Source organism: Protopterus annectens, chromosome 2.part1 (genome assembly GCF_019279795.1).
Source record: "Protopterus annectens isolate FY-2018-M chromosome 2.part1, PAN1.0, whole genome shotgun sequence".
Lineage (NCBI taxonomy): Eukaryota > Metazoa > Chordata > Ceratodontiformes > Protopteridae > Protopterus > Protopterus annectens.
The window spans coordinates 629,194,441-629,220,288 of NC_056729.1; the positions used below are offsets into that span (position 1 = coordinate 629,194,441).

Below are 25,848 nucleotides of genomic sequence, written 5' to 3' on the forward strand. Positions count from 1 at the left end.
TGTGCATATGTAACTGCTTACCTGAGGGGGGGAATACTTATTTTTTGTATAGAGAGCTCATATGAGCTGCACAGATGATAAATGAAAGCCTCTGTGCTCCCAGGGCTGAGACCAAGAAAGAAAACAGCTGCAACCTTTCCAAGCTTATGTCTCCTCCCAGCATAGGAAATAGTTGTTTTATCTACAGTGCTCTTGTGGGCTGTAGTTGTGATAGGGAGGCAGCTGTTACGAGGCTTTCACTATAGGCACAACATAATACAAGAATAGTAATATAGCCATAAGAGATAAGGAGCTTCTCTTTGGAACCCCTGTAGAGAATATTTTAAGAAACTAAGTGAGAAAGGAAAGACTTGAAAGTCAGTTAAGCAGCTTTTTCATTTCTCCACTCTATCCCACAAAGTGCTGGCTTAACCTACCAAAGTCAAAACAAAGTAAAGTAACCAAAGGGCAAGAGAGGCCACTACATGAAATGGCATATAGACCATAAAGTGAAGCCTGTAGGCTGTCAGGGCTGAGAGCTAGAGAGGAACAACTGAGTCTCTTTCCAAGCTTCTCTCCTCCCTTTACCCAAAGTCACTTTTGCCCATCCCTTCAATTTCTCTTACTGTCCTTTCCACTGCAAAATCCTAGGGAAGTTGCTTAGACTTCCTTGTTATCCTGTGGCAGACATTCATTCAGTCCTGGTGGGTATTTTAAAATCTGATTCAGGGATATGGGCTACATTTTCCAAGAAAACCAAATGTCACAGATGACTCTCTAGTCTAGTATATTTACCAAAGAAGCATGAAGAATTGTTAGAAGAAAGCTCGAGATTCTTTAAATAATACAGCAGATACTCATGATAAAAGAAAAAGTGAAAATGTCAGATACACTGGTGGTGGCATGAAAGTGCAGTTATGGAAATATGTTAAAATGAGATGCTGACTTGAACAAAAATCATCAAGAAGGAAAGAAATCCAGTCTTATTCCAAAGAAGTAAGGTATGTCCAAGGTGTAACATTTAGAGTTGACAAAATAATGGGTCCCAGTTGAAGCAGGACACGTATGCACAATTTAAACTATAAAAACACCGTAAAAGAAGTATGGTTTACTGATATGTGCTCCACAGTTGCTGTGGTAGTAAAGAGCATCCTCACCCATAGAGCAGATTGGATACAGATTTCTTTCTAATTTAGAGTAGCCATGAATATCATCTGTATCGATTATTCCAAGTTTCCTAAAATTAGACTCATAGACATGAGTGCAAGTGTAGCTAATGCTTTAAAATCTGTATTCTTTAGATGGAATACTTTGATGTGAAGTTGTTCAATTTCACCTTCATTCTTACTGATGGGTTCGGAGCCAATCCTCGGCTCCAAGTCTGCCAATTTGCAGAGCTTGAGGTCTCTAACAGCTCGAGGCTGAAGCTCTATCCCACAACGCACCTCTACTTTCCCCAGATCTAGTTTGCACTGCAACTGATCATGCGTTTCTCTACAGCTCAGGCCATTGTAGAGATGAGTTCTTCTTTTTGTGGAAAAATGTTCAAAATAATTCTATATTTACTAGTTATTTAGAGTTTACATAAGCTTGTAGTTAGGATAGTTTATCCGTTTTGCAGATTATCTTCCCTTTTTGGTCATAAAACCATCTTTCTCGTTTGTTGGGCGTTGGCCCTTTTTTGTTTCTGTGTTCAGCCATTATTCTTATTTGCCCTATCCTTTAGCCGAGTTAGGCTTTTTTGCAGTTTTCTGCATTGTTTTTTGTTAGCCGGTTAGGCTCTTGGCCATTTTTAGGCTGTTATTTATCTTTAGCCTGTTAGGTTTATTCTGTGATTGCTGCTACAGTAAGCTGCCTTTTTTGTACTTCTAGCCGCTTAGGCTTATTTTCCTTTGCTAACAGTATATTGTTTTTCTTTACTGACGTTGTACTGTACCATTGTTATTGTGTATGAGAAGGCCAAATCGGGGTTTAAGAGATGCCCTAAATGCAACCAGAAGATGTCTATAACTGATGGCCACTCCACATGTGTATATTGCTTGGGGGAAGTCCATCTCCAGGAAGTTTGCTCCATTTGCTATGGTTTCAGTGCTAGAGTTTTGGCTGAAAGGAAACCTAAATTAGTGGAGCGTGGATTGATTGCATTTCAATCAGACTTGAATTCTGCTCAGGGAAAACCAAAACCTTCTTCTTGTGGGCTGAAATATCTTTCTTGGAAGACCATTTTTTTCTTGGTGGCCATTACATCAGCATACAGAGTTACAAGCCCTTTCTATTAAGCAACCGTACTTGATATTTCACAAAGACAGGGTTTTTCTCAGAACTAATCCTTCGTTCTTACCAAAAATTTGTTCCGAATTCACACTTAATCAAACGATTGAATTACCCGTTTTCTTTCTCAGTCACTCAAATCAGTTGGAGTATAGGCTTCACAAGCTTGACGTCCATAGACAACTTTGTTTCTATTTGGACAGGACAAAAGAACACAGAAGGGCTGATCAACTGTTTGTATCCTTCTCGATATCTAGGAAGCGTGCACCGGTATACAAATCTACCTTGTCTAAATGGCTTTCTGATTTGTATATCCTTTATTTACCATGAAGCAGGCGTTGCATTACATGACAAAGTCAAAGCTCATTCTACCAGAGCAATTTCTACTTCTGTAGCCTTTTTTACCAGGCTACCTATTGATTCTATTTGTGCAGCTGCCACCTGGTCAAAGCTACATACCTTTTTATTTCACTACAAGGTAGACAAGGCCTCTAGGGACAGAGCTTCATTTGGGTCTGCTGTCCTTAAGCAGGTACTTCCGTGAGCCACCCAAGATTGTGGTGCTGGGGATGCTACCCATCAGTCAGAATGAAGGCGAGATTGAACAACTTCACATAAAGAAGTTCTATACTTACCATAATGTTCCATGTGAGTTGTTGTTCTCTCCTTCATTATTGCGACCCCCCTCCCCCACCTTCCCCCATCCAATGTCTGGAAGTACAATAGGTTCTATCTTGGTTTTAGTTCTCCTGAGGAGTTTCCTCTCACAAGTGGTCTGTAAGATTTCCTTGAAATCTGGGGTAAGTTTTACGCTAGTTGGCAGCAAACAAGATCTGGGGAAAGTAGAGGTGCATTGTGGGATAGGGCTTCGACCTCGAGCTGTTGGACACCTCGAGCTTTGCAAATTGGCTGACTCAGAGCCGAGGATCGGCTCCGAACCCATCAGTGATAATGAAGGCGAGAAGAACAACTCACATGGAATGTTATGGTAAGTACATAACTTCTTTTTATATCTGACAGTAGTTCAGGGTACAACAGTTGGGAATTTAGATTTGTGCACGATTGGGAATTAAGATGCATAACTCACACAGTTTGCAGTCCAGTAGACAGGTGGAAAGAATTTTCTAAACACTGGAGAATCTAATGAGTAAAAACTGCAGAAGTGTGAGGATTGTCAACTTGCAGATTTGGCATATAGTAATATTTTGTTAAGGACAGTTGTCTCATCTGCTCAGCTGTTAGTGGGTAGAAAGCTGAAAGGCACATTACATAAATTAAGTGCATTATTGATGCTTGAAAGAAAATGCTGGAAGAACCTCAGCACAGAGAAATACTTCTAGGCAGAGAGAGAGAGAATGCAGACATGATGCATTTCCTTTGATGATTGCTGCAAACTCGCCACAAATACGCACATATACCCTAGGAAAGTCTACACTTCCACCAAACAAAAGGAGTACATCCCTTTAACTCCACAGTTGTATAACTGTGACCAAATGTCAGAACATATCTATAAGTTATGGTTCTTTGTAAGTTGTGATTTAACTCTTAGTGAAGAGAGATTGGCATTGATATCATTAATCTCCATTTTTGGTAGATGCGGGTAGAATTTTATACTACATGCATCATCCGTAACGTCATCTGTTTGCTTTTATCCAAGCCTCTTACACCCTAATAAAGGCAAATAATTAGTGTCAGCAGTAATAAAATGTCACATTAGAAACTACTTTCTCACATGGTCAGTGCTTACTGGTTTTGAACAATTTTTTATTCTGTTGTAAAACAAGCAGATGATTTTAGAAGTCTTATCCAAATTATGGTGTATCTGAGGCTTGTGCTTTTCCTGGTTCTTGAAATTTGCAGCTGACAAAGTTACTGATGAGATTAAAGTTATTTTTAGAGCAAATGTGAGGTGATGATAGGCGACTGAATTCCACATTTGCACAATTTGATAAGGAAAGGGATAGAATGTTAACTTAAAGTACATAACATTCATGGAAGTAGATTACAAATATAACCACTCAGATGCTCAGATCACCTGAACTCTAGTATCAGTTGATCTCGTTACTGTTGGTGGAAACTCACACTGGCAAGATCCTATTGCTTCTCTGTATGTATCTACTTAGTAAGTGTTGCAGTCTTACAGCCTCACAGGAAAATAACAAGACTGCTTTCGTTTGCTTGTCGGTGATCACTAGTTTTGCCTAGTGAAGCGACCCCCACAATAGGAATAAGAAATGAGAGGTAGGTATGAAGGCTTGCCCCCTCCCGCCGCAAGCAAAAAATGCATTCTATTGTGGTGTTGCATTTGCTTATATTGTTCAAGCTTTAGTACACTTTAGGAGACTACATGTGCTGAAACTTGTGTAGTAAGTTTCTTGCAAAGCTTTTGTGATGCAAGCTTGGCTGACTCAATGGCCAAATGGATGCCTGGAAATCAGAGTGATGATTATTAATTCATATCATTTATCCTTGTAGTTTATCTGATTTTGCAAAAATGTATTTTTTTATGTGCTCATTCCTTTTAGCAGAGAATAAGCTTGTCTGTAGTTTTTCTGTTGGCAAAATGGTACTGTAGAAAATGAATAACTTGACAATTTGGGTAGGTTTGTTCACGTTAGACTACTCAACAGTGACAGCTTTGTAGATCTGTTTTTGAGGGATAGCAATATGAGCTTCCCTTTCAATAAAAACTTACTTTTGGCCCTCTCTCTAACAGGCAATATTTAAGAACTTGAAGAGCAAAAGAATAAAATTATTCAAAGCGTTTTCATTCAGCCATTCCTGTACACATCAGTAGAGCTTCCCAAACTTGTGATGTTTAAGTGTAGAACACATTATCAGAGCAATTATGAAATATTTAATGTAAAACAGCTTGATCTTGCATAACTTGCATGACAGAAAAACTGTTATAAAAGATGATATAATGTCTAATCCTTCAAGTCTTCAACCTGGGACTTCGGATCCAACAGCGGCCAATTTTAAAGAATTTAGCCCACTTGTCTCTGCCTCCTTTACCCATAACGCCCTGCTCCTCCATCAGTTCTCTAGATCTGGTTTGCTGCCATTTAGGTTTGCAGCATGATCTTGGCTCAGCTTTGCTTTTTCTTTTGTTGAGAAGTTACCATAGTGAATTGTTGAGTGTTTGCTGTTCCCTTACCCTTGGTCTGTACCCTTTTCTGTTCTTTGTCTACCTAACTACCTAGAAAGACTGTGTCTTTTGTGTCACCCGTTTTTTCTTCCAGCCTTTTTGTTGGGTCCTAGTGTTTTGTCCCATGTTGTGGAATTGTGCTTCGTTACAGTAGCTTATCTTAGTTTAGTGCTCGGTATGGATAAAGGTTTTAAAATGCACTTTCCTGCGAGCATGTCTTCCCAGGACGCACATGAAAAGTGTGTGTGTATTGACTGGGACTGGCATGTCTTGATTCCAGATGCTCCATCTATGAAAGTTTTGGTAGTAGGGCCATCAATGAGTATAGGGCCAATTTGCTGTTGAAAGGGCTTCTACACTCAGGTTCTACTACTTCTGCCTCTGCTTCTGGAGTGGCTTCTTCTTGGGCTCTGAAGACTGGGGTGACAAGCCCTGACCGATACTGCAGACATTCCGAAGGGGATCACAGGTGGTCCTGTTCATCTTCCACTTCTGGCCTTGATTCTTCAGACTCCCTAGACATGAGGATCCCATGACTTTCTGGTCCCCAGCTGCCCTGGTACCAGTATCAGTCCTGACATTCCAGAGCTGATCAACTTCTTGGAACCAATCGCCTTTGCCGCTGAAAACTAGTAAAACGTCTCCTGCTGTGAGCACCCCAAGTACCTTGTAGATCAAAGGGTTCCCTTTAGGTAGGGCAGCTTCCTCCTCTTCTCTGTGCTCCCCAGTGGAGCGGTTGCAGAGTCCTCCATTTCTCCACCCCAGTTTAGGGCTTCTCTGGCTTTGATTCTGCATGTGGGGTCTTCTTCCAAAAGACCTCTTCCGTGGCTTCTTCCATCTGGCTTCAGCTCCATCCTTCTGGCTTCCTCCCTCGGCCCCTTCGGATCTGAGGTCTTTGGGGCCAGCTGAATTTCCACCCTCTAGCTCAGATCCGACAGCTTGGCCATCTTCGGCGCTGTCCTTTTCCTTGGTAGCCTCAACCTAGACTTTTTTGGGTCTGTCAAGACCTCTGAGCCATGGCGGCGAAGCTGGAGTTCCTGTGTCAGGGTTGACCGTTCCTGCTTTGGGATAGTCACTTCCACTCAGGGCTTCAGTTTTGGACAGCTTGGCGCCAGTCTCAATGTCGAGTCTAGGCATTGCTCCCTCAAGTTCGGTGCTTTCTCTAGTACCCTCCAGTTGTGGGACGCTCTGAGTTAAGATGCCAGCCTCTGCCTCAGCCTTCTACATTGTAGAGAGTATTCTCCTCTCTGAAGAAGGGTTAGATTTCCCCAGCTGGCATCCCTTTCATTTCATCAGCACCTGCAACCAGTTATTAATCTGCTCGTGGACAGTCTACATCAGCTAGCCTCCAGTCTGCCCCTATGGCAGGGCTTCCTGGCTCTTTCTTTCCTCCCCCAGATTTGTCAGAATAGGGGGTTTTGCGAAAGAGAAAGTGTAAGCGAAAACACCTGGACTCCCTGAAGGAGTCTGTCACCAAGGATACTGACCTCGAGGAAAGAGGTGGCTCCACTAATTCTCTGCAGCAAGATGCCTCTTTTGGTGATTTTTATTAGAGCTGCTTCGCCAGTGAGGAGGCTGAACTACTGAAGAGCCCTCTCCAGAGTTGTCAGCCTCTTGCATAGGCCCATCCACGTACCTTATAGACCTGGCATCCAGGAGGGATTGGAAGGAACCCGACACAGTGAAGCCCATCCCCAGAAAGCTGGTAAGGTTCTTACCCCCACCCCACCCCAAGGACAGGCCACATTGGAGTAAGGGTCTGTCCATCATTGCCATTGTAGAGGGTGGCAGCCATCAAGGAGAGTTCTAAGATTCACCCCAAACAGGGAGTCTTGGGTGTTGGATCGTTTAGGGAAGCATTCCTATGCCTTAGCCACTTTTGCATTGAGAGCCCTTAGTTACCTGTAGCACTTAACAAGACTTCAGCAGGATCTAGTGTCTGAAGTGTCAAGTACACTCAAGGCACAGTAGTCACCAAAAACTCAGAAGATGCTGGAGACTCCGTTGTCTACCCTGGTTTCCATCACCAGTGTTTCCATGAGGCTTATCTTGAACATAACCAATGGAGCATCTCTAGCAGTAGACTCCAATATTGCCATACTTGGGTGAGTTTGTGTAACTTCGTGCACTGTTTCAAGGCATCCGTCATTAATGCCCATTTTGACAAGTCGTCCTTGTTTGGGCCAAAGGTTACACACATTGACAAGAAGCAAACAGGAGGAAAGGACACTGCCCACTACTGAAATATGGTTTCCTATACCCCCCCCCCCCCCAAAGCGAGCCTTTTCAAGGACTCTGGGGTGAGTGTCTCTTAAGAAAATCAAAGTACTCTTCCCAGGATGCTCCTTTAGAAGAATGAGAGTGGGGGAATTATAACTGATGTCGCCCGTGGGGCAGGGATGGTCCGCAGAATCAGGGCTTTCACTGGGCTTTTTCCGGTGTGCCCTTTTGGCAATCTTGAAGGGTTACCCAGCTACTCTTCTATGGAGGCAGTTCGGAGTCATCTTGCTTTCCACCCAAAAGCTTGGGAAGGCATCACCTCAGACACCTGGGTGTTGAGTCGTATCCAGAGGTTATTACATTCCCTTTTTATAAGTTCCAAATTGTCACCCAAAATATCTCCCAGATGTTTCACCTCATCAGAGACTTTACACAGCTGTAGAGATTTGCAGGTTGTTTACAAATTGAGTCATTCAGGAAATCCCAGGTCTATTCCAAGTTCTTTTTAATTCCAGGGAAAATAAAGGACCTCTGACCAATTTGGATTTAAGCAAATTGAATCTGTTTGTCTAAAAGGCCAAGTTCCGGATGGTCACAATGCACTCTATTTTACCTGTTCTGAGGAAGGACAGTTGGTTGTGCTTAACAAACCTGAAGGACACTTATCACATCAAGATATCTAGGTGTTTCAGGAGGTTTCTATGCTTCTGGTTGGGGGCTAAACATTACCAGTTCAGGGTCCTGTCATTTGTTCTCACCACAGCCCCCTGGATGTTTACCAAGCGCATGGCAGTGGTGACAGCCAGGCTTCAGCTGCAAGGATTCAAAGTCTTTCCATACCTTGATTGGCTCCTCGCCACCCCCACAAGGGCATCGTTGATTACAGCCAGGGACTCCTCACTCTAGCTGTGCAACAACTTGGGTTTCGCAGTCAGTTATCCAGATTCGAGCCTTCAACCTCTCCAAATTATATAATTCATAGGGTATCATTTAGACACAATCAACTAAATTGCCAGGCTCCCAAACACAATAGTTTTCAACCTCCGGGTTCAGGCCCTATAAGTGCTTGCAATGCTGAAGCCACTGGCACATGCAGTTATGAAGCTTCTGGGTCATATGGCAGCATTGATAGGGTTGGTTCCTTTAGCCAGATATCACATGAGGGCTCTACAATGGACTCTGGCTGTTAAGTGGCCCTTCCTTACTCATCCTTTGGATTTCCCCATATCGTTATTGAAACTGTCATGAGTAGATTCATTGGTGGTTGCTGTCTCCCTTGGTAACCGTAGGGGAGACCATTTGTAATAGTCTCCATTAGACAAGATCACTACAGACACCTCCCTTCTCTGTGGGGATGGGGGGATTTTGAAGAAAGTACTGTTTAAGGGTCCTGGTCTTCTGCAGAGGCCCACATTCACATCAGTGTTCTGGAGATGAGAGAAGTCTTGTTTGCGCTGCAGGATGCCCTTTCCATGGGTCTGATTGTGATGCTGACGATGTCTGCCATCTGGTATCTCCACAAATGGGGAGGAAATTGTTCTTATCTTCTTTGCTGGGATGCCATGGGTGATTTGCAGTGGGCGATCTCAGTGATTTTTGGTGACTAAGCACGTCCCGGAGAAGTCCAACATTCTGGCTGACCGCCTCAGTAGGAGCATTCTGCTGCCTCGCAAGTGGCCCTAAATCAGGAAGTGACCGCTCAGATTTTTTGGCATTGCAGCACTCTGTTGCAGTCTGTTAGCCTCCCTATCCAAAACCAAGTGAAGCCATTTTTACGCCGTTATTCCCCCACCAGGGCAGTCAGACAGGGACGCTCTGGTGCTTGCTTGGCCCCCAGGCCTTCTTTACCCTCTCCATAGTGCCTTTGATGGTGAAGTTTTTACAGAAAGAAGCCCACTGCAGATCCTCCTACAGTGATCCTTATTGCTCCGTTTTGGCCTCTTCAGGTCTTTCCCTTCCTTTGGCCTTGTCTGAAGTACACTCTCCCCAATTCTTTGATCCCATTCTGGATATTATTTCTCATCCAGCAACACTGGATTCCCCTAATCTTCAGCCCCTTAACTTGACAGCATAGTTCCTCCAGTTCCCTTGATGGCCAGAAATCCCAAGCTTTTACAGGCTCTCATTCATGTATTGTCATCTTCTCAAAGCCATTTCACTAGAAAAGTGTATTCCAGTAAATGGAAAACATTTGTCTTATGGACGGAATCTCAGGGGACTCGACCCCCTTCGCCTCCCCTTTAGAATCCATTTTGGATTTTCTCATAGAGTTGTTTCAGTTTTTCTACTGTTAAGGTTCGGTTGGCAGCCATTTCGAAGTTTCAGATTGTCAGAGGAAATACGCCTCTGTCTTCTGTCAAGATCTCCAAGGCATTCCTCAAAGGTACATTTTTTACTCCATACTCCAGTACAGGATCCGATTCCAGCTTGGGATCTGCCTTTCATTCTGCAGGCCCTTGCACACCCTGCTTTTGAACCTTCAACTTCTTTGGACTTTAAGCTTTTGTCTTTGAAAGCTTTGTTTTTGGTGGCAGTTACTTTTGCAAGAAGGGTTTGAGTTGAAAGCTCTTCGTTCTTCATCCCCTTATCTGTTGGTCCATAAAGACAGGGTTTCTCTTCGTGCAGACCCTTCCTTTCTGCCAAAGGAATAATTTTAACAGTTCTGTTTACTTCCTGTGCCCCCCCCCCCCCCCCCCAATTTCTCTAATAAAGGTGAATACGTCTTGCACTGCTTGGCTGTACATAGACAATTGACATTTTTTTTTGGACTGTGTACCAAAGCTGTCAGAAAATCCAGTCAGTTTGTCTCCTTTTCAAAATGCAGGCTGGGCTCACCTCTGTCTAAAGTAACTTTATCCAACTGGCTGTCTGATTGTATTTTCTTCGCCTACTCCTTGAAAGGCAAGACTGTTCCACACAAGCCTGAAGGTCATTCAACATAGGGCTATGGCTACTTCTACAGCTTTCCTTTCTAAAGTATCAATGAATGTTTGTGCAGCTGCTACTTGGCTGGGTCTCACCATACTTTTGTGTTGCATTATAAGATGGATGTTCAGTCCAGATCCAGAGCTTCCTTTGGCTCCACTGGGTTGCGGAATATCCTTCCTTAGTTCCTCCAGAGGAATTTTTTGTGGCTGGGGCATTCTGTCCCATAAGTTGAAGCCAGACTGAGCAGACAACTTCGGATATGAAAGTTATGTACTTTCCATAAATATAGATCCATGTTGTCCGTCTCCATTTGATTTCAACCTTCCTGCCCTCCGCAAACCCCCCTTCACCCACCTTCTTGTTGACCTGGCAAGAATTTTCTCCTGAGATGACCACACATTAGAGGTCATTGCTCCGACTTTCTGGTGTCTCACATTCTCCTTGGTGGTCAATCCTTTTTTGAGCGATTGCATTTTCACAATTATGTTTCTTTCTCAATCATGATTTCTTTCATAGGGCAAACTCAGTCTTGGGAACTGAAGGAGGAGCAGGGAGCTATGGATAAAGGAGGCAGACAAAAGTGGGCTAAAGACTTTAGATTTGGCCAATGTTTGATCCGAGTCGGATACAACGTCCTACAGGTTAAACCAGATGAAGACAGACAACACAGATGTATTGTTATGGTAAGTACATAACTTTAATTTTTTTATTGGCATACCAGCTGCAGAAATGCTATTTCTTTCAGATAGCATAAACAACATTTACAGTTTAATGTATGTATATTTTTTCTAACAGGTTCTGATGGGAAAAGTACCAGACCGAGGAGGAAGACCTACAGAGATTGAACCTCCGGGTCCAGAAATGCCCCCATGGATGAAGAGGCAGGATGGGGGAGGACGAGGAGGTGGCGGAGGAAGAGGAGGAGGATGGGGAGGAGGTGGTGGGTTCAGGGGAAGGGGAAATCAAAGAGGAGGATTTGGAGGAGGGGGAGGATTCAGGAGATATTAATAAAATTGTGTTTATTATTCTGTAGCAATCAGATTTGAGTTACAAACTGTAATAGTAGAGGGCAGGCACTTTTTTCCTGCTGTAATTCTATTTTGCGTATGAAGTGTATTGTGAAGAACTCATTATACTGAAGGAATACAAGAATGCAGTTTTTAAATAATATGCAACTTATTTTTGTTGGTTCAAATTGATTTAATTGGAACATAGATTTGATCTCCCCGTTGTACATAAATTCCACTCCGAGCTTGTTAAAAGTGGCAAGAGAAATGCCTGCAACACTGACATTGAAGCTTTCAGCTTTAGATGCTGTCCTCCTTCATTCACCTGACTTTGATAACATCCACTGCCATTAATGTGTTTTCCTTTAGTAGTATGATGTTCACTTTAATATGTCTGTGGAGGGAGGAGTGTCTTACAAAACTACTTTTATAAAAGTCAGTATACAAAGAGCTGAGCAATATAGAAAGCAGGTTGAACACAAATTCAGGTTTATCACAGTGCTTGTCACATCGGAAGCAGACCTTCATGTAATTTTGGACTGAATAACCAGAAAGAATCTATTTCCTGATCAATTGAGTAGATCACCAGCAAGTCATGGAGGTGATTTGTATTATTTAAAGACTGTTGTGTTACTTATTTGTATAATTTTCTCTGGTGTATGTTTTTGCAAACATCAAGAACAAGTAGAAATGAATTTAAAATTGTATAAATTCTGTATGACATTTGTTTTATCAGAATTCCTCCTGAATTATAAAGAATCTTCAAAGGAGGTTATATTTTGGTATTTTTAGTATCCAGTGGTGTTCATGAGGTAGACAGGTATGAAATCTTTTGTGACGCATTCCATTTTTTGGACTAGTTTTATGCATTTCATCAAATTTGTTAATTTTCTAGTACAGTGCATGTAATACTTAATGTACAGCCTAGCCTAGATGCAAAAGAATGTTTACTTTTAAAGACATTTGCATAAATTATGTTCTTAAACTTAGTTGTGTCCTCATTATTTTGATAAGGTCTGACATGGTCTGAAATCCTTAGGTCCTTTGTTAGGTTCATCCTTTCCACCAGTAAGAATTCAGGGGGAGGGGGGTTAGAAGGATCACAGACTTGGAAGCATATGCTGTTCATATTCTTTTGCATGGTATGATAGCATACACCTGGCACAAAAGTATAGTCTCCAGGGCTTTACAGGTTTTTTTTGACGCTTCCACTGTATGGATCTTAGTTCTGCTATCAACAGTGAAGTTTCCTGTGTTTCAGTGTCTTAGAAATCCACAAGTGTATGTGTAACCGGAGCTGCACCACAACTGTCTTTATTGTCTAAAGAGGACAGTGGTGTAAAATATTGCCATTAAGTGCCAGATAGCCGTCCCTGCCACTCAAGTGTTACATTGTGGAGAAACGTTTCACTTTTTTTGTCACTGCCAGATTAAGGCATAACAAAGACTTGAGTCCAAAGCCACTCATTTGCTGTGGAGGGTATGTCTCTGCTTGTCAGTACTACACAGCCCTTGTATTATTGGCTGGTGCCTGTGGCCAGTCTGTCTAATTTTGGGGAATTAGTTGAGTTACCTGACATCTTGGGGAATTAGTTGAGTTACCTAACATCTTGGGAAATTATTTGAGTTACCTGAACACAAAATGGAAGAACTCAAGACCAAGGATTTCCCTTGTGGGACTACCCCGTTTTGCTCCTTGCAGAGCCAGTTTGCATTTGAAGATGGTTCTTTTTGACTTACTGTAACAGCGTCTGTGAGTCAAGGCCTAGACATCAGAGAGATGTGGTTTAATGGCAGTTTAAGATCCATTGTTAACTCTTCCATCTAGCCTCAACTTGTGGTTTGTTGGATCCGACTCAGATCTGAGGCTGGCCATTTCTTTTAAGATTTGAGCTCACCAGGCTTTGTCTTCCGTACCCCCAATCCCTCACTACCCCAGAAGTAACTCTGGTCTAGTTTGCTGCCATTCCAAGATAGCAGCTTGATCATGGCTCCATTGGAATGTATCCTTTTGTGTAAGTAGTAGTCACTGTTTTCTCCTTTTTTCACCCTAACCTGTAGTTTAAGCGTAGGTAGTGTGCTAGCTTAGGAAGATGTCCTTTCATATCACTGTTGCAGCATTAATAACCAACGCATTCCTTACACTGAGGACCCCCTGCCAAGGACATCCCAACATCCAGTCAGTATACCAAAGTCTTAAGGTTATAATAAGGGCATCGTGCATCACACACAAGCTTCCCCATACATGGCATAGGGGATAAAGGTGATGTATGGATGTACCTTCCTCAGATCTTTGACACCAGTCCGAATGCCATCTCTGATCGTTGGTCTCAATGCTGTTTCGTCTGCTGGTTGCCAAGCCATTTTCAGATAGGTGCCCTGCTGGGGTTTTTTGTGGTTATTGGATTATATGCCATCCAAAAAGGGAAAGTGCTATTGTAGGAGACAGATTCCACATAAGGACCATTACAAACAGTGTTTTGTTTGGGTGCTTCTCATGACCATACATCTTGTCTTGTCATATTTGTCAAACATTTGTCCCTAAAACTCTGCATACTCATCATTCCTCTCTAGCTGTTTGCCTAGAGAACCAACATCTTAAATTGTTGGCTGAGGGTACTATGGCAGAATCATCTCGGCCTGAGCATCAGGTCTGCAAAGAAGGCGGCCAAAATAGTTGTCTGATTGTTCTGCTGTACCACCTCCCTCAGATGTCCTTCTCGAGGCTGGTGAAACCCCGGTGGATCGCCTGGTTCTTCTGGATTTCTCTGCCGCAACTGCTTTGGAAGCATGTATGGACCCAAATTCTCCCACATCCTTGGAGGCTGTGCAGACATACATTTCAGATGTTCAATGGTTCAGGGGAGCTGCAGCTGATTATATCTGAATGGCCTAGAAGTGTTCCGCAGATTCTTGATAGAGAGGAGATTCATTTTATGCTGATTTGAGTGTTGGCAGGGGTCCAAACAGACTAAAATATTTAGGGCTGACATCCCTTAGAAAAAGAAGCAAAAGACTAAGCATATTTCCACTGTTCCTAAAGATCATCAGCGTGAATGGCAGGATTTTAGAAAGGGTTTCTTTAATGCTGTTATGGCTTTGAAGCCCCCTCAAGGAGTCTGTGTTCCTGCCCCCACTTTGGTGGTCTTCCCTTAAGAGACTCAAAAAAACCTCCCAACTCTTCTCTCTCATATCGCATACTTAGAGGTGATCTCTGCTTGACTTACAAAGCCATGTCTGACCCAGCTCTGTTAGAAATGCTACATCTCAAGAAATCCCAATCCCTCTGCACTACATGCTCCAGAGACCTCACCCTCATTACCACAATCAACAGAACAAGCTGGAGGGACTGCTTCATAACCCAGAGACTGCCCAAGCCATGGAATAGGCTTCCCATACATGTCAAGAGGAGTGCCTCACTGACCCTCTTCAAGAGAAATCTTGAGTGGATGGGAAACAGAAAATTCGCCCTGGGGATCACTCCAGTGGCTGTATTTGACAGAGGCTTTGGGAGCTAAGGTCGGGTGGCACGATGACAGGGCAATCCTATGGGCTATGCTTGTAAAAGGCTCCAGGGCCATTAGCCTAGTACACACCTATGAACCTATAAGAGTCCTACGGATCAGGATTCTTCTGATGAGGAAGTAGATTCTGTTGAAGAATCTTTGGCCTATTCCTCCCAGATTCCCTCTCCCTTGGATTATGGTTTTGAGGAAGAGGATTCTTAGTCCTGATTCTCCCTTTGAGGAGATTTCTTTCAGGATACTGTTTTTAATTGAGTGTTTTAAGTGGGACTGTACCCAGGTTTCTGATGTTTAGAAGAGGTATTATAACCTCCTTCAAATGGAGTCTCTGAAGCCCTCTGTTCCCCTGTTCTTGCTGCCTTGTTGGGTACTTTTTCTGCAGCTTCTCAGGCTCCTAATTCCCAGCCTCCTACTCCTAAAAAACCTGATAGGTTTTATAAGGTGCCTGATTGTAAATTTCTTTACAAGTGTCCCTCTGCTGGCCATTCTGTTATTTCTGTTTCTACTAATAAGCCCTCCAAGCTCTTACCTTCTTCTAAGCTGCTTCCCTGTAACAAGAAAAGCAGAACCATGGAAAGACTGGGTAAGAAGGTGTACACTGCTGTGACTCGGACTTTAGGGCTGTGAATTATCAGACCCATATGACCAGGTATGTTTTAGCCATTCTCTTTTGGGCTTCTCAAGTTGTTTCAGACCTTCCTAATTCTGAGGGGGAAGGCTTTATCTCTCTCTTTGTTGGGGTCCTCTTCTCAAGTGGTTCGCCATTCCATTAAATTAGTTATGACACAGCTGATGCCTTTGGTTCTGTGTTGAGGAGGTATTCCTGGCTTCACCTTGAGCCTTTGCCTGATGATATTAAGGCCAAGCTGATGGATACTCCTCTTGATAATCTCTCTGGTTCTGCAGCTGCTGAGCTTTTTAAGTCTCTTCAGGAAAAGGGTAAGGCTATTCAGGAATTGAAACATATTTTTGTTTCCCCATTCCCAAATTTCAAAGGAACTATCCTACAAAGTCTGCCTTTGCCTGTAGACAGTTTTACCCTCCTCCCAAATGTAAAAAAGATGCTAGATGGACTCCTCCTAAGTGTACTCTGATACCTACAGTTCAGAAACATTAATTTCCAGACAAGCCAGGATCTAACTGTCTTCTTCCCTCCCTCCTAGGCCAAGTTCCTCTATCTCTTCATCTTTCCCTGCCCCTTCCTAGTTGGTTAAGGGTCACTCAGGATTCTTGGATTCTATCCATATTACATGGTTTGGAAATTCCTTCCCCCTTTTTGGCCATTCCTCAGCCTCATCAGCCATAGCTGTCCTTTTTTTCAGATGCTCTTCACAGCCTTTGGTCTCAAGGAACCATCCATGCGGTTTCTGCTCTCAAAAGAGGGAAGGGGTTTTATTCCAGAATGTTTCTGGTTCTTAGGAAAGAAGGCAGCTTTGAGACCTATTCTGGATCTTTCCCAACTCAACACTTTTTGAAGGTCCCTTCCTCTTGAATGTTATGCCTTCAAACTGTGTTTCCTGTTCTACGTCAGGCTTTCCTAGTCTGTCTGAATCTCAAGCATGTCTATCTCCATATTCCTATTCATCCCCATCTCAGAAACTTTTTACTTTTCTCTGTTTCCTCTTGCATTTTTAGTTCTCTGCTTTGCTGTTTGGCCTCTCTACTGCCCAAAGGGTCTTCACAAATGCCTTGCTCCTGTGATTGCTGTTTGTAGGATGGGGGAATTCAGATATTTCCTTAATTAGACAGCCTGTTCATTTATGCTTTCCCTCCAGAGACTTTGCTGCAGTGTCTTCACTATGCTGTTGGTCTCCTGCAAAGCCTAGGGGTTTACACTGAATTTCCAAAAATCCTTCCCAACTCCTCCTCAGGATCATGTGTTTCTCGGATGCAGGCTCCAGACCATTCCTATGCAGGCATTCCTGCCTCCTCCCAAGGCTTTAACACGTATATTTTTTCGGTCCCTTCTTCCTCTGGTCTCCATTAAAACCAGGAAGTTCTTAAGTGCTCTAGGATACATGGCTTCCCACTATTCCTGCGTTTCCTCTTGCCAGACTTCATAAGAAAAACCTACAGTGGTTCCTAAAGTCAGTCTGGCTTCAACATTCTCATCCTTTGATCTTTCCAAATCCTCCTCTTCCAAGCCTCAAGTTAAAGCTTCAGTGGTGGATTTGTCAACTGTTCCTTCAACCTAGGGCTTCCTTTTCAGCCTCTTGTCCCTGCTCAGGACCTCTTTTTGGATGCCTCAGATGCAGGGCGGGGAGCTTCTTTCAGCTCTCTGAAGGTTCAGGGGCTTTGGTCTCTTCATCAAAAGAAGGACAATATCCTCATCAAAGAGACGAGGGCTTTTCTGTCTTTTCAGGCCTTCCATTCTGTATTTCTTCCAAGGCCCCTCAAAATCTTTACAGACAATACCATAGTGATGTGGTACATCAGCAAGCAAGGAGGGACATGTTCTTGCCTCTTGTGCAGACTAGCTCTTCATGTTTGGAATCTGGCTCTCCAGTATTCTGTGACTTTTAGGCTGTTTATATTGCTTCTGAAAAGAACATTGTGGCAGACTCTCTGAGCAGGCCCATAACACGGACTCATGAATGAATGCTTCACAGAGATGTGTTTCTGGACATTGTCCACCAGTGGGGTACTACTCGGGTAAATCTTTTTGCCTCCCCTCTAAACAGATAACTTTCTCTCTTTTGCACCAGAGTCCCATGTCCTCTGAATTGAAAGGTGGATGCCCTACCTTTTTCTTGGAAGGAGCTGTTTCTTTATGCCTTCCCTCCACTTCCTTTCTTACCGAGGGTCCAGTTAAAGATGGAATAAGATTCTCCCAAAAAGTTGTTGGTGACTCCATTTTGGCTCAGACAACATTGATTCCTCCTGCTTCTGCATTTAGCCAAGGGCGGTAGCCACACGTTAACTCAGAGTGGGCCTACTCACACAAGACAAGGGATCCTCTCATTCATCCCCCACTTGTCCACTCTTTGGTGATAAGGTTTTGATCCCTTTTAGGCACCTTTTTACTGAGGACTTGGTTAGGATCCTGCAGGAGGTCAGGAAACCCACTGCCAGGAAATCTTACTTGTCCAAATGGAAGAGATTTTCTGTTTGGTGTCTAGGTCGAAACCTGGATCCACTTTCGGTGGAAGTTCCTTTGTTTTTCTTATTTGTGTGACTTGCTCAACGCTGGGTTTGGCATACACTTCTGTTAAAGCCCACCTGTCAGCTATTTCTGATTGTCTGCCTTTGAGCCCTCCTTGGCTTCTAGATTTGAAATCAAACAATTCCTTAAAGGCATCCTTCATATTAGGCCTCCCAGTAAGCCTGTTCCTCCTATTCCTCCTTCCTGGCATCTTAATTTTGCCCTGGAAAATTTGACTCTGGCTCCTTTTGAGCCTGCAGCTTCAGCTTTCTTTACAGCATTGTACTTGGAAGACTGTTCTTCTTTTGGTCCTTACTTAGCTAGAAGGGTGTCTGAGCATCAGGCCCTTTTGACTGTACCGCCTTTTTTAGTTTTTCATACAGACGGGGTGTTTCTTTGTACTATTCCTGTTATGTCCAAGGTGGTTAATGACTTGTCGCTTAAAAAGTTTATTCATTTAGGTTCATAGGTGTTTACTAGGTGAACGGCCACAAGGGCCTTTTTAAGCCTAGCCTTGCATCCTAAATCTCTTGACAATTTCTGATACCCTTGATAAGTGTAAGTATGGGCCTGGGAGGTGAACCATTTACAGGTTACCTGTGTCTTTTACAGACATAGGTGCAAAACCAGGAATGAATTTCCGTTTTCCCATCCAATTATCCAAGTTTTACTTGAATTTGGTTAGGGAGGAACTCTGCTTCACATGGACAAGGGAGCCTGTTCCATAGACAGGATAGTCTCTGGGATGGATACCTATCTCTCCAGCGGGTCCTATTTGTATCACAGGTAAGGTTTAAGTGTTTAGAATGGGTAATTCTGGTGCTGTTTGTTTTGTGGATATGCAGGAGGTCCATCAGAGAGGGGTTTGATAATGCCCTGTATGCCAGGTATAGATCTCCCCTCAAAAGCCTGTAGGAGACTGAATACAGAGATAGGGCCTTGAAATGCTCTGCATAGGTCATGTTTCTTATGCCCTGTATTCTTTTAGTGAAGAACCTCTGTGGACGTTCCAATTGTTGGATATACTTGGTTAGGTACATACCAAAGGGGGCATTGTACTCAATGATAGGTCTGATGAATGCCGAATATAGTTGGACAGTGACTTGCTTGGACTCTGTCATACCTTTGTTTATAGGTTGCGCAGCTTAGAATGATTTTATCACCACTATAGACACGTGTTGGTCAAAGGCTAGGTTGCATCTGTGTGTCCCTAAGTCCCTGATTACTGGGTCATCTCTAAGGGGTGTGTTGTCAATATGATAGTTACCAAGGATGGATGACTTCCCAAAGAATACTGTTGTACATTTATTGGTATTTAGTTTTAGTCCATGGCTCTGACACTAATTCTTTTTCTGTGTCAACCCCTCCTGGAGAACATTTGTGTCCGTGTGAGATTCAGTGACCGCTCCTAATTTGCAATCATCTGCAAATTTAGTCAGCCAGAGACCACTGAAATTGGCCTTGAGTTCTGAGAAGTAAATGCAAAAAAAAAAAAAGCAGTCCAAGGACTGATCCCCGAGGGACTCCACTTGTGACTGGCCTCTTTGTAGAGGTGAACTCCCCAATTCTAACTTCCTGGGTCCTGTCTGTGAGCTAGTTGGCTATCCACCGGGTGACATATGGGTTTGTACCCAACCTGTTGAGTTTATCAACAGTACCCGAGTGGGGTATTGTGTCACATGCCTTGGCCAGGTCAAGGTAGCAGTGTGAATGACTTTGCCCTCATCCCATTGCTTTAGTGACCTTCTCGAAGAAGTCCACCAGGTTGAGTAGGCATGATCTGCCCTTGATGAAACCAAACTAGGTTAGGTCCAGTGTCTGGAAGTTTACTACATCTCTGGGAAATGAACCTGAGAAGCCCTTAAACATCTTCCTTTAGAGGCAGTCATTGAGAATGCTGTACATGCAACCTGGAGGCATCCCAACTTTCCCCCTTCAACACCCAAAAAGGTATAGGATTCCTATAAGCCCCACCTTGAGTAGGTGCAATTTCACTTGTCCAAAATCCTCATTCTGATTCGTATGATTTCTGAGACCATACTACTTTGCTGCCAGTCTGCCTGACAGTGAGTTTCAAGGTTTGGACAGCTGTGTTAAGAAACCATACTGCGCTTCCATTTTGGGGCTTATGCTTTGGGCCGTTAGTTGCTCATCCTACTTGTCCAAATTCCTCTCCGAGGTGAAACATAAAAGCACTAGCAAAACATGAGGACCTCTCAGAGTCTGGACTCAAGTAGGACTTTAATGGAGGCTTGACTGTACTTCCAAAGCTGGCTTCTATATAAATAGGTGCAACTATGTATGGCAGTCTAGTCAGGGCTATAGACGGTGTCCCGTTGCATGGTGGCATAACTAAGATGGTCGTCCCTCAAGGAAGAGCTCATACATGATTTGGCCAGTGACTTTCTTTAGAGGAAGTGAATCCTCACTCCTGTAGATGGAGCCAGTATGATTCTCCTCTGTTTCCTTTTTCTTTGCCTCCTTAGATCTTGAAGGAGCTGAAGTGTCAAACAGTCTTGTCCTTTCATGTGCTGTGCTCACCAAGTTGTATGAGATAATGGCCCACTCATCTGCACAGCAATACTCCATGCTCCAGCCTGAGATTGTCTGTGAGGGTCAGTTCCCTGAGTCCACCCGGCTTAGAGAATCATCAGAGTTCTAAATTCTAAATGCAGTCATTTTACATACATATCGGAGCTAATTATGGGACCCCCCACACACACGCACCCACACAAAAGAACTCCATTGGTGACTCACTGAGTTGATCTGGTCAGGCCCAGACACTGCAGTTTAAAAAAACGACTGGAGAGGCTGCCCTATTTACAGAAAAGGAGCAGGAGCTTTATTTTGCTGTACTTATGGCGCATCCACTTTTGGATGGTCATCCTGTGGGGGCTTATGCTTTTGCTCCGTTAGTGCAAATGGGTGGTATAAATGAACATGATGAGCATTTCTCAACACGTTAGTGTTCAGGATCCCTTGCTATTCATTGTTGGTGGGCATCTCTTTCAGAATAAAATGTCACAAAGATGTTTATTATGGCTGAAGCCTTACAAAAATAAAAACGTCTACAAGTTTCCTACTCTCATAGCACTGTCCAGTATTTTCCAAGAGTTATATCTGCAGGCAGCGCTCCGTCAGTTGCAGTTCCCGGGGAGCCATCATAAAATGGAAGAAGACCATTCTGACTTCTGCTTAGAAGATGGACTTCATAGATGCAAGTTGAATACACTCCTATGTCCCTCATTCCATTCATTGGAGAAAGCCTATCAGAATGGGATTGCTGATAGGGTGAGGAAATCATGATACATGGTTCAGGCTCAAACTTTGGTGCTTTGGATTTAATGGTTGCCACAGTCATAATAGTGCCATTTTCATGATTGATAAAGTGGCTGGTGATGTGGATTGTGAGGTTTCCATGACTGCAGAGACACCACACCTTCTCTTAGTGTCTGACTCCAGTCAGTAAGCTGAGGGGGTTGCATTCCCACCAGCCCTCTGGTAGTACTCCATTTTGTGCAACTGACTTGCAGATTTTAAAGATGAACACTTTGAGTTGAAGAGGTCATTTAGGCTCCTATATGTTGAGTGCTGTCCCTTTCCAGTTGGAGCTGATAGCAGTTATCCTGAAGGCAGCTGCTTCAGGGCCATGTCATTACCTGGCCAAACCAGTCCACCATGTTGTATCTAAAGGACAGGGGACCCAAGGTCATACTAATTGTGCCGGGCATCACTGCCATAGTAGTTCATATTCCTTGGATTTGAATGAGCTGGTTGACTGTGTCTGTACCTCTCCTGTAAGTCTTTCCTGGCACTGCGGACTTGGACTGTTCTTACTCCAAGATGACTACTGGAAGTCAGGCAGTCTGGTGATCACTTGTTTGCCACCGAGAAGAATGCTGTCCTCCTCTTCTCTGTGCTGTGTAACATGGTAGAGGCAGCAGTGGAGACGTTTTTCATCTTGTGGTGCAAGAAGTTGTCATATACATTTTTTATTCCTGCTGATCATCTTGTCTCAAGGAAGAAAGGCCCCAGAACTCATTCTTGGGTCACTGGCCATCCAAGGAAGCCCTCCTGGTCCTAGCAAAGGATGTCCCTGTAACTTAGCTTATAGCAGGTTTCCCGCAGGTCATGGTTCTCTGTTTACACTTAGTTAGTTTGCATGTTATCCTAACCTGTTTTGGGCAGCTGTAGGATCTGGACCTTGGTTATCCCACATTGAGGTTGCTTATGTCCATTATTTCTTTGCATCATAACCCTTTAGGCGGCCAGGGTTGTGGCCCTGCAACAGTGGTCAGGCTGTTCTTTTATGGGCATCTAAATCTCCAGCTTTCTTTGAACCTCTCCATTTAACCTGAGCTTAATGACTGGCAGGCTTTACCCATCTGCCATCTTAACTTGCAAGCTTGATGGTACTGCAGTTCATTTCTTGTAAAACTGTAATCCTGATGGCCATTATTTCTGCACATAGGATTTCGCAGTTTAAGCTATGCAAGTTTGAAGACTCGTATGTAAACTTTCACAAGAACTGAGTACCACTTGAAAAGGTGGTTTCTTGGTTGGTGCAAAATCAGTCTGTTAATGTCCTGGTTTTATTGTCTGGGTGGAAGCCAGTGAAGAAAACGCTTAATATTCTGATTGACCAGTTTCAGCTTAGAACTTAACTTAAATGGGAGTACTGAGATTATGAAGAAGGACCAGATGTTTTTCTTCACTCCAGGAAGGAAAAGGTTTGCAGTTGCCAGGTAGATGCTTTCCTGCCACTGGAGCTGCAGCAGTTTTCACTAGACACTTCAAAAATGTCTTCTTTGCAATCTGGCTATGTGGCACGGAAGGAAAAAGTACGGTCTGTGACCAAAAAACCCAAGTACGATTAATGGCTCAAGTGCTGGAAGAACTGATTTAAAAGATCATATTAAAAGACCATTTCTTTACAAAGAAAAGCTTCCCTGATAGGCAGGCTAATCCTTCCTTGCCCCTTTGTATGGAGACCTGCTTCATTCTGCCTTCACTGTTGGAGTTCCCCATCAGTTTGACAAGTGTATAGTTTAAATATTACTTGTTAACAAAGTAGGTACAAATCTTCACTATTTTTTAATTTGTACCAAGGGTCCGTCTACTGGTGAGGATATGAGTTGCAGTGGATGCAGTAAAAGAATGTACGTGTGCCAGATGTGATATAATAGCGTGTTTCAAAATGGGTGTGTGTGCATTGCTAAGCGCAGGCTTTTTTTTCTGAGCTTTAAATGGTGAATTAGATGAGCCCAACCAAGGACCCATCAGGAAGGAGTCATTTTCATGGATTAGTTGAACAATACCCTATTATACATTTACGTTTTGCTTTTCATTTATGGCCATGTCCTTCTGTCCAGACTGCACCATGTGTAGTTACATTCTGTCAGTCTTAATATGGGAGGATACCTTTTAGAAAACTAACAACAACATTGATTTTACTAACTTGTATTTCTAGGTTGTTTGATTATCAGATGTACTGATGGTGTTTAGAGACTTAGGCTACATTGGTTATTGTGATGTTCATATGGTTGAAGGCTACATTTTTATGGTGTTCTTATGGGTGAGTTTCACTTTTATTTCCCATCATTTGTAGTCTTTCAATACATCTGCAGCCCTTTTCATTGTATCATAGGAAGTTACTATGTTATTGGCCCTGGGGGGGGTCTTTACAAGCCTAGGCTTGTTATACCCTAGTCTTTTTATAAACCAGAAGATATAGTCTATATTGAATGCAAGTGTGTAATCAGCATCGACTGCCCCTGTCAAGGAGGGACGCAGGTGAAACCCCAGGGGAAGATTTGTGGTTTGTTGTCCAGGTTACACTTAAGTAGGGTCATAGAGGAGCTCTGTTTAACGTGAACTGGTAGTTTATTCCAGAGGATTTTTAGAAGCTCAGCCATGCTTTTCCAAGAAGTTTTTAATCCTTGTATTGCAAGTACAAATAACTCGGATCCCTTATATTTTGAGTAAAAATAGCCCAGGCATTTAGATGTTGCCCCTTTCCATAAGAGACAAGGGTGCTAAACCAGGTTGAAGTTGCAGTTTCCCATCCATTTGTTTGGATTAGTCTTGAATAGAATAAGAGGTGTACTATGCTTTATGTAGAGAGGAAGACTATTCCAAAGACGTGGTATTCTCTGTGATGCATATCTAGTCCTCCAACATGTTGCCATCTTTGGACTTCAAGATGTTCAGTAAGTCTGAAAGGATGGCGTCAGCTGAGCCTCTAAGCGTGGCAGGGAGATCAGACCTAAGTAAGCCTGTAAGATGCTGAGAAAAGGGACATGGCTTTGAGATGGACCTTGTAGCTTTTGTAATTTAGACCTTTGATTTTCTTGGTGCAAAAGGATTGTGGTCATTTAGAATGTGTCAGATGTTTGGACAGATGAATACCGAAGAGGGCCTTATACTGTCTGACCTAATAAGTGCTAAATATAGTGGAAGCGATCATATTCTTAGACCTGGATACCATACCCTTACTAATAAGGTGTGTGTTGAAGGACTTTCTTACAATAATGGATACATGGTGGCCAAAGGATCATTCATTGTCTACATAGGTTCCCAGGCCCCTAACTACTGCATCAGTTTTCAGCGGTGTGTCATCAATGTGATAGGTACAGGAGATGTCATGCTTGCTGAAGGATACTATTGTATGTTTTGTGGTATTTAGGTTTAGGCCATGGTTTTGACAGGTGATCCACTGTGGCATCCCCTAACCTGGAAAAGCCAGAAGTAGTAGTAGTTTTAGGCCATGGTTTTGACACCAGATAATTGTTTGGGATAAGCCTTCTTGGAGGATCTGTGAGTCTTCTGAAGAGTTTTTGATGGCTCCATGTTCAGTCATCCGCACACTTGGTCAGCCGTAAACCCTTTACATTAGCTTTGACCTCCAAGAAGTAAAAGCCAAAGAGGAGTGGCCCAAGGACTGCATGCACTGCTCTTGGGTTGTATCATTAAGCCATGTTGCTGCTGTTCAACAAGTTACACAGGGATTTACATTTAGCTTATTGAGTTTATCAGCTCTACCTGAATGTGGGGTGGTGTTGAATGTCTCTGCTGGGTGTAGATAATCAGGGTGTACAGGTTTTCCATCATCCATTGCTTCAGTAACCTTCTCAAAGAAGTCGACCATTTTGCAGTCTTCTGTGCATTGTTCGATTGTGTCTGCTGATCGTCCTGAGGTTGAGATCCCTAAGCATAGGAAAGACAAGACCCTGGCTTAGGGCCTCAGACGACAACCATTCACCGTTGGCCATTCCCCTGGGGCTCGTTATTACTGAGGAAAGCAAGGCGCTTTCGCAGCCCCCTTCTGTGACCGAGGTGGTGGTACAGGTCATTGTCTACCTTTATGGAGTCCGACATGCTGTTGGGTCCCTCAACTTCTACACAGGCCTTGGCCTTCAGTTCGTCTGTTGGTTTCAGAGTCACTCAGCAGACCTTGGTTTCTGATGAGCGATCTTGTATCGGCAACATTCTTTCTAGGCATCAGCTTGCATCAATTCTGCCTTACAGAGAGACTGGCATTGGGATGGTGGATGTAACCAGGCCCAAGGCTAAAGCTATTATTAAAAAGGGTTCTACCTCAGGTCATATGCCTAGGCCTACCAGCTCCCA

The 25,848-nt window shown here is 43.3% G+C and overlaps 1 protein-coding gene across 1 annotated transcript in view; it reads left to right on the forward strand.

The window, feature by feature from the left end:
• LOC122794169 (protein FAM98B-like) overlaps positions 1-12,542 on the forward strand; it is a 524,785-nt gene extending 512,243 nt beyond the window's left edge. Inside the window, exon 3 of the mRNA XM_044062372.1 lies at positions 11,342-12,542. Coding sequence (XP_043918307.1) covers positions 11,342-11,554 — 213 coding nt within the window. The 3' untranslated portion in view covers positions 11,555-12,542. The remainder of the gene's footprint in view (positions 1-11,341) is intronic.
• The last annotated feature ends 13,306 nt before the right edge of the window (positions 12,543-25,848 follow it).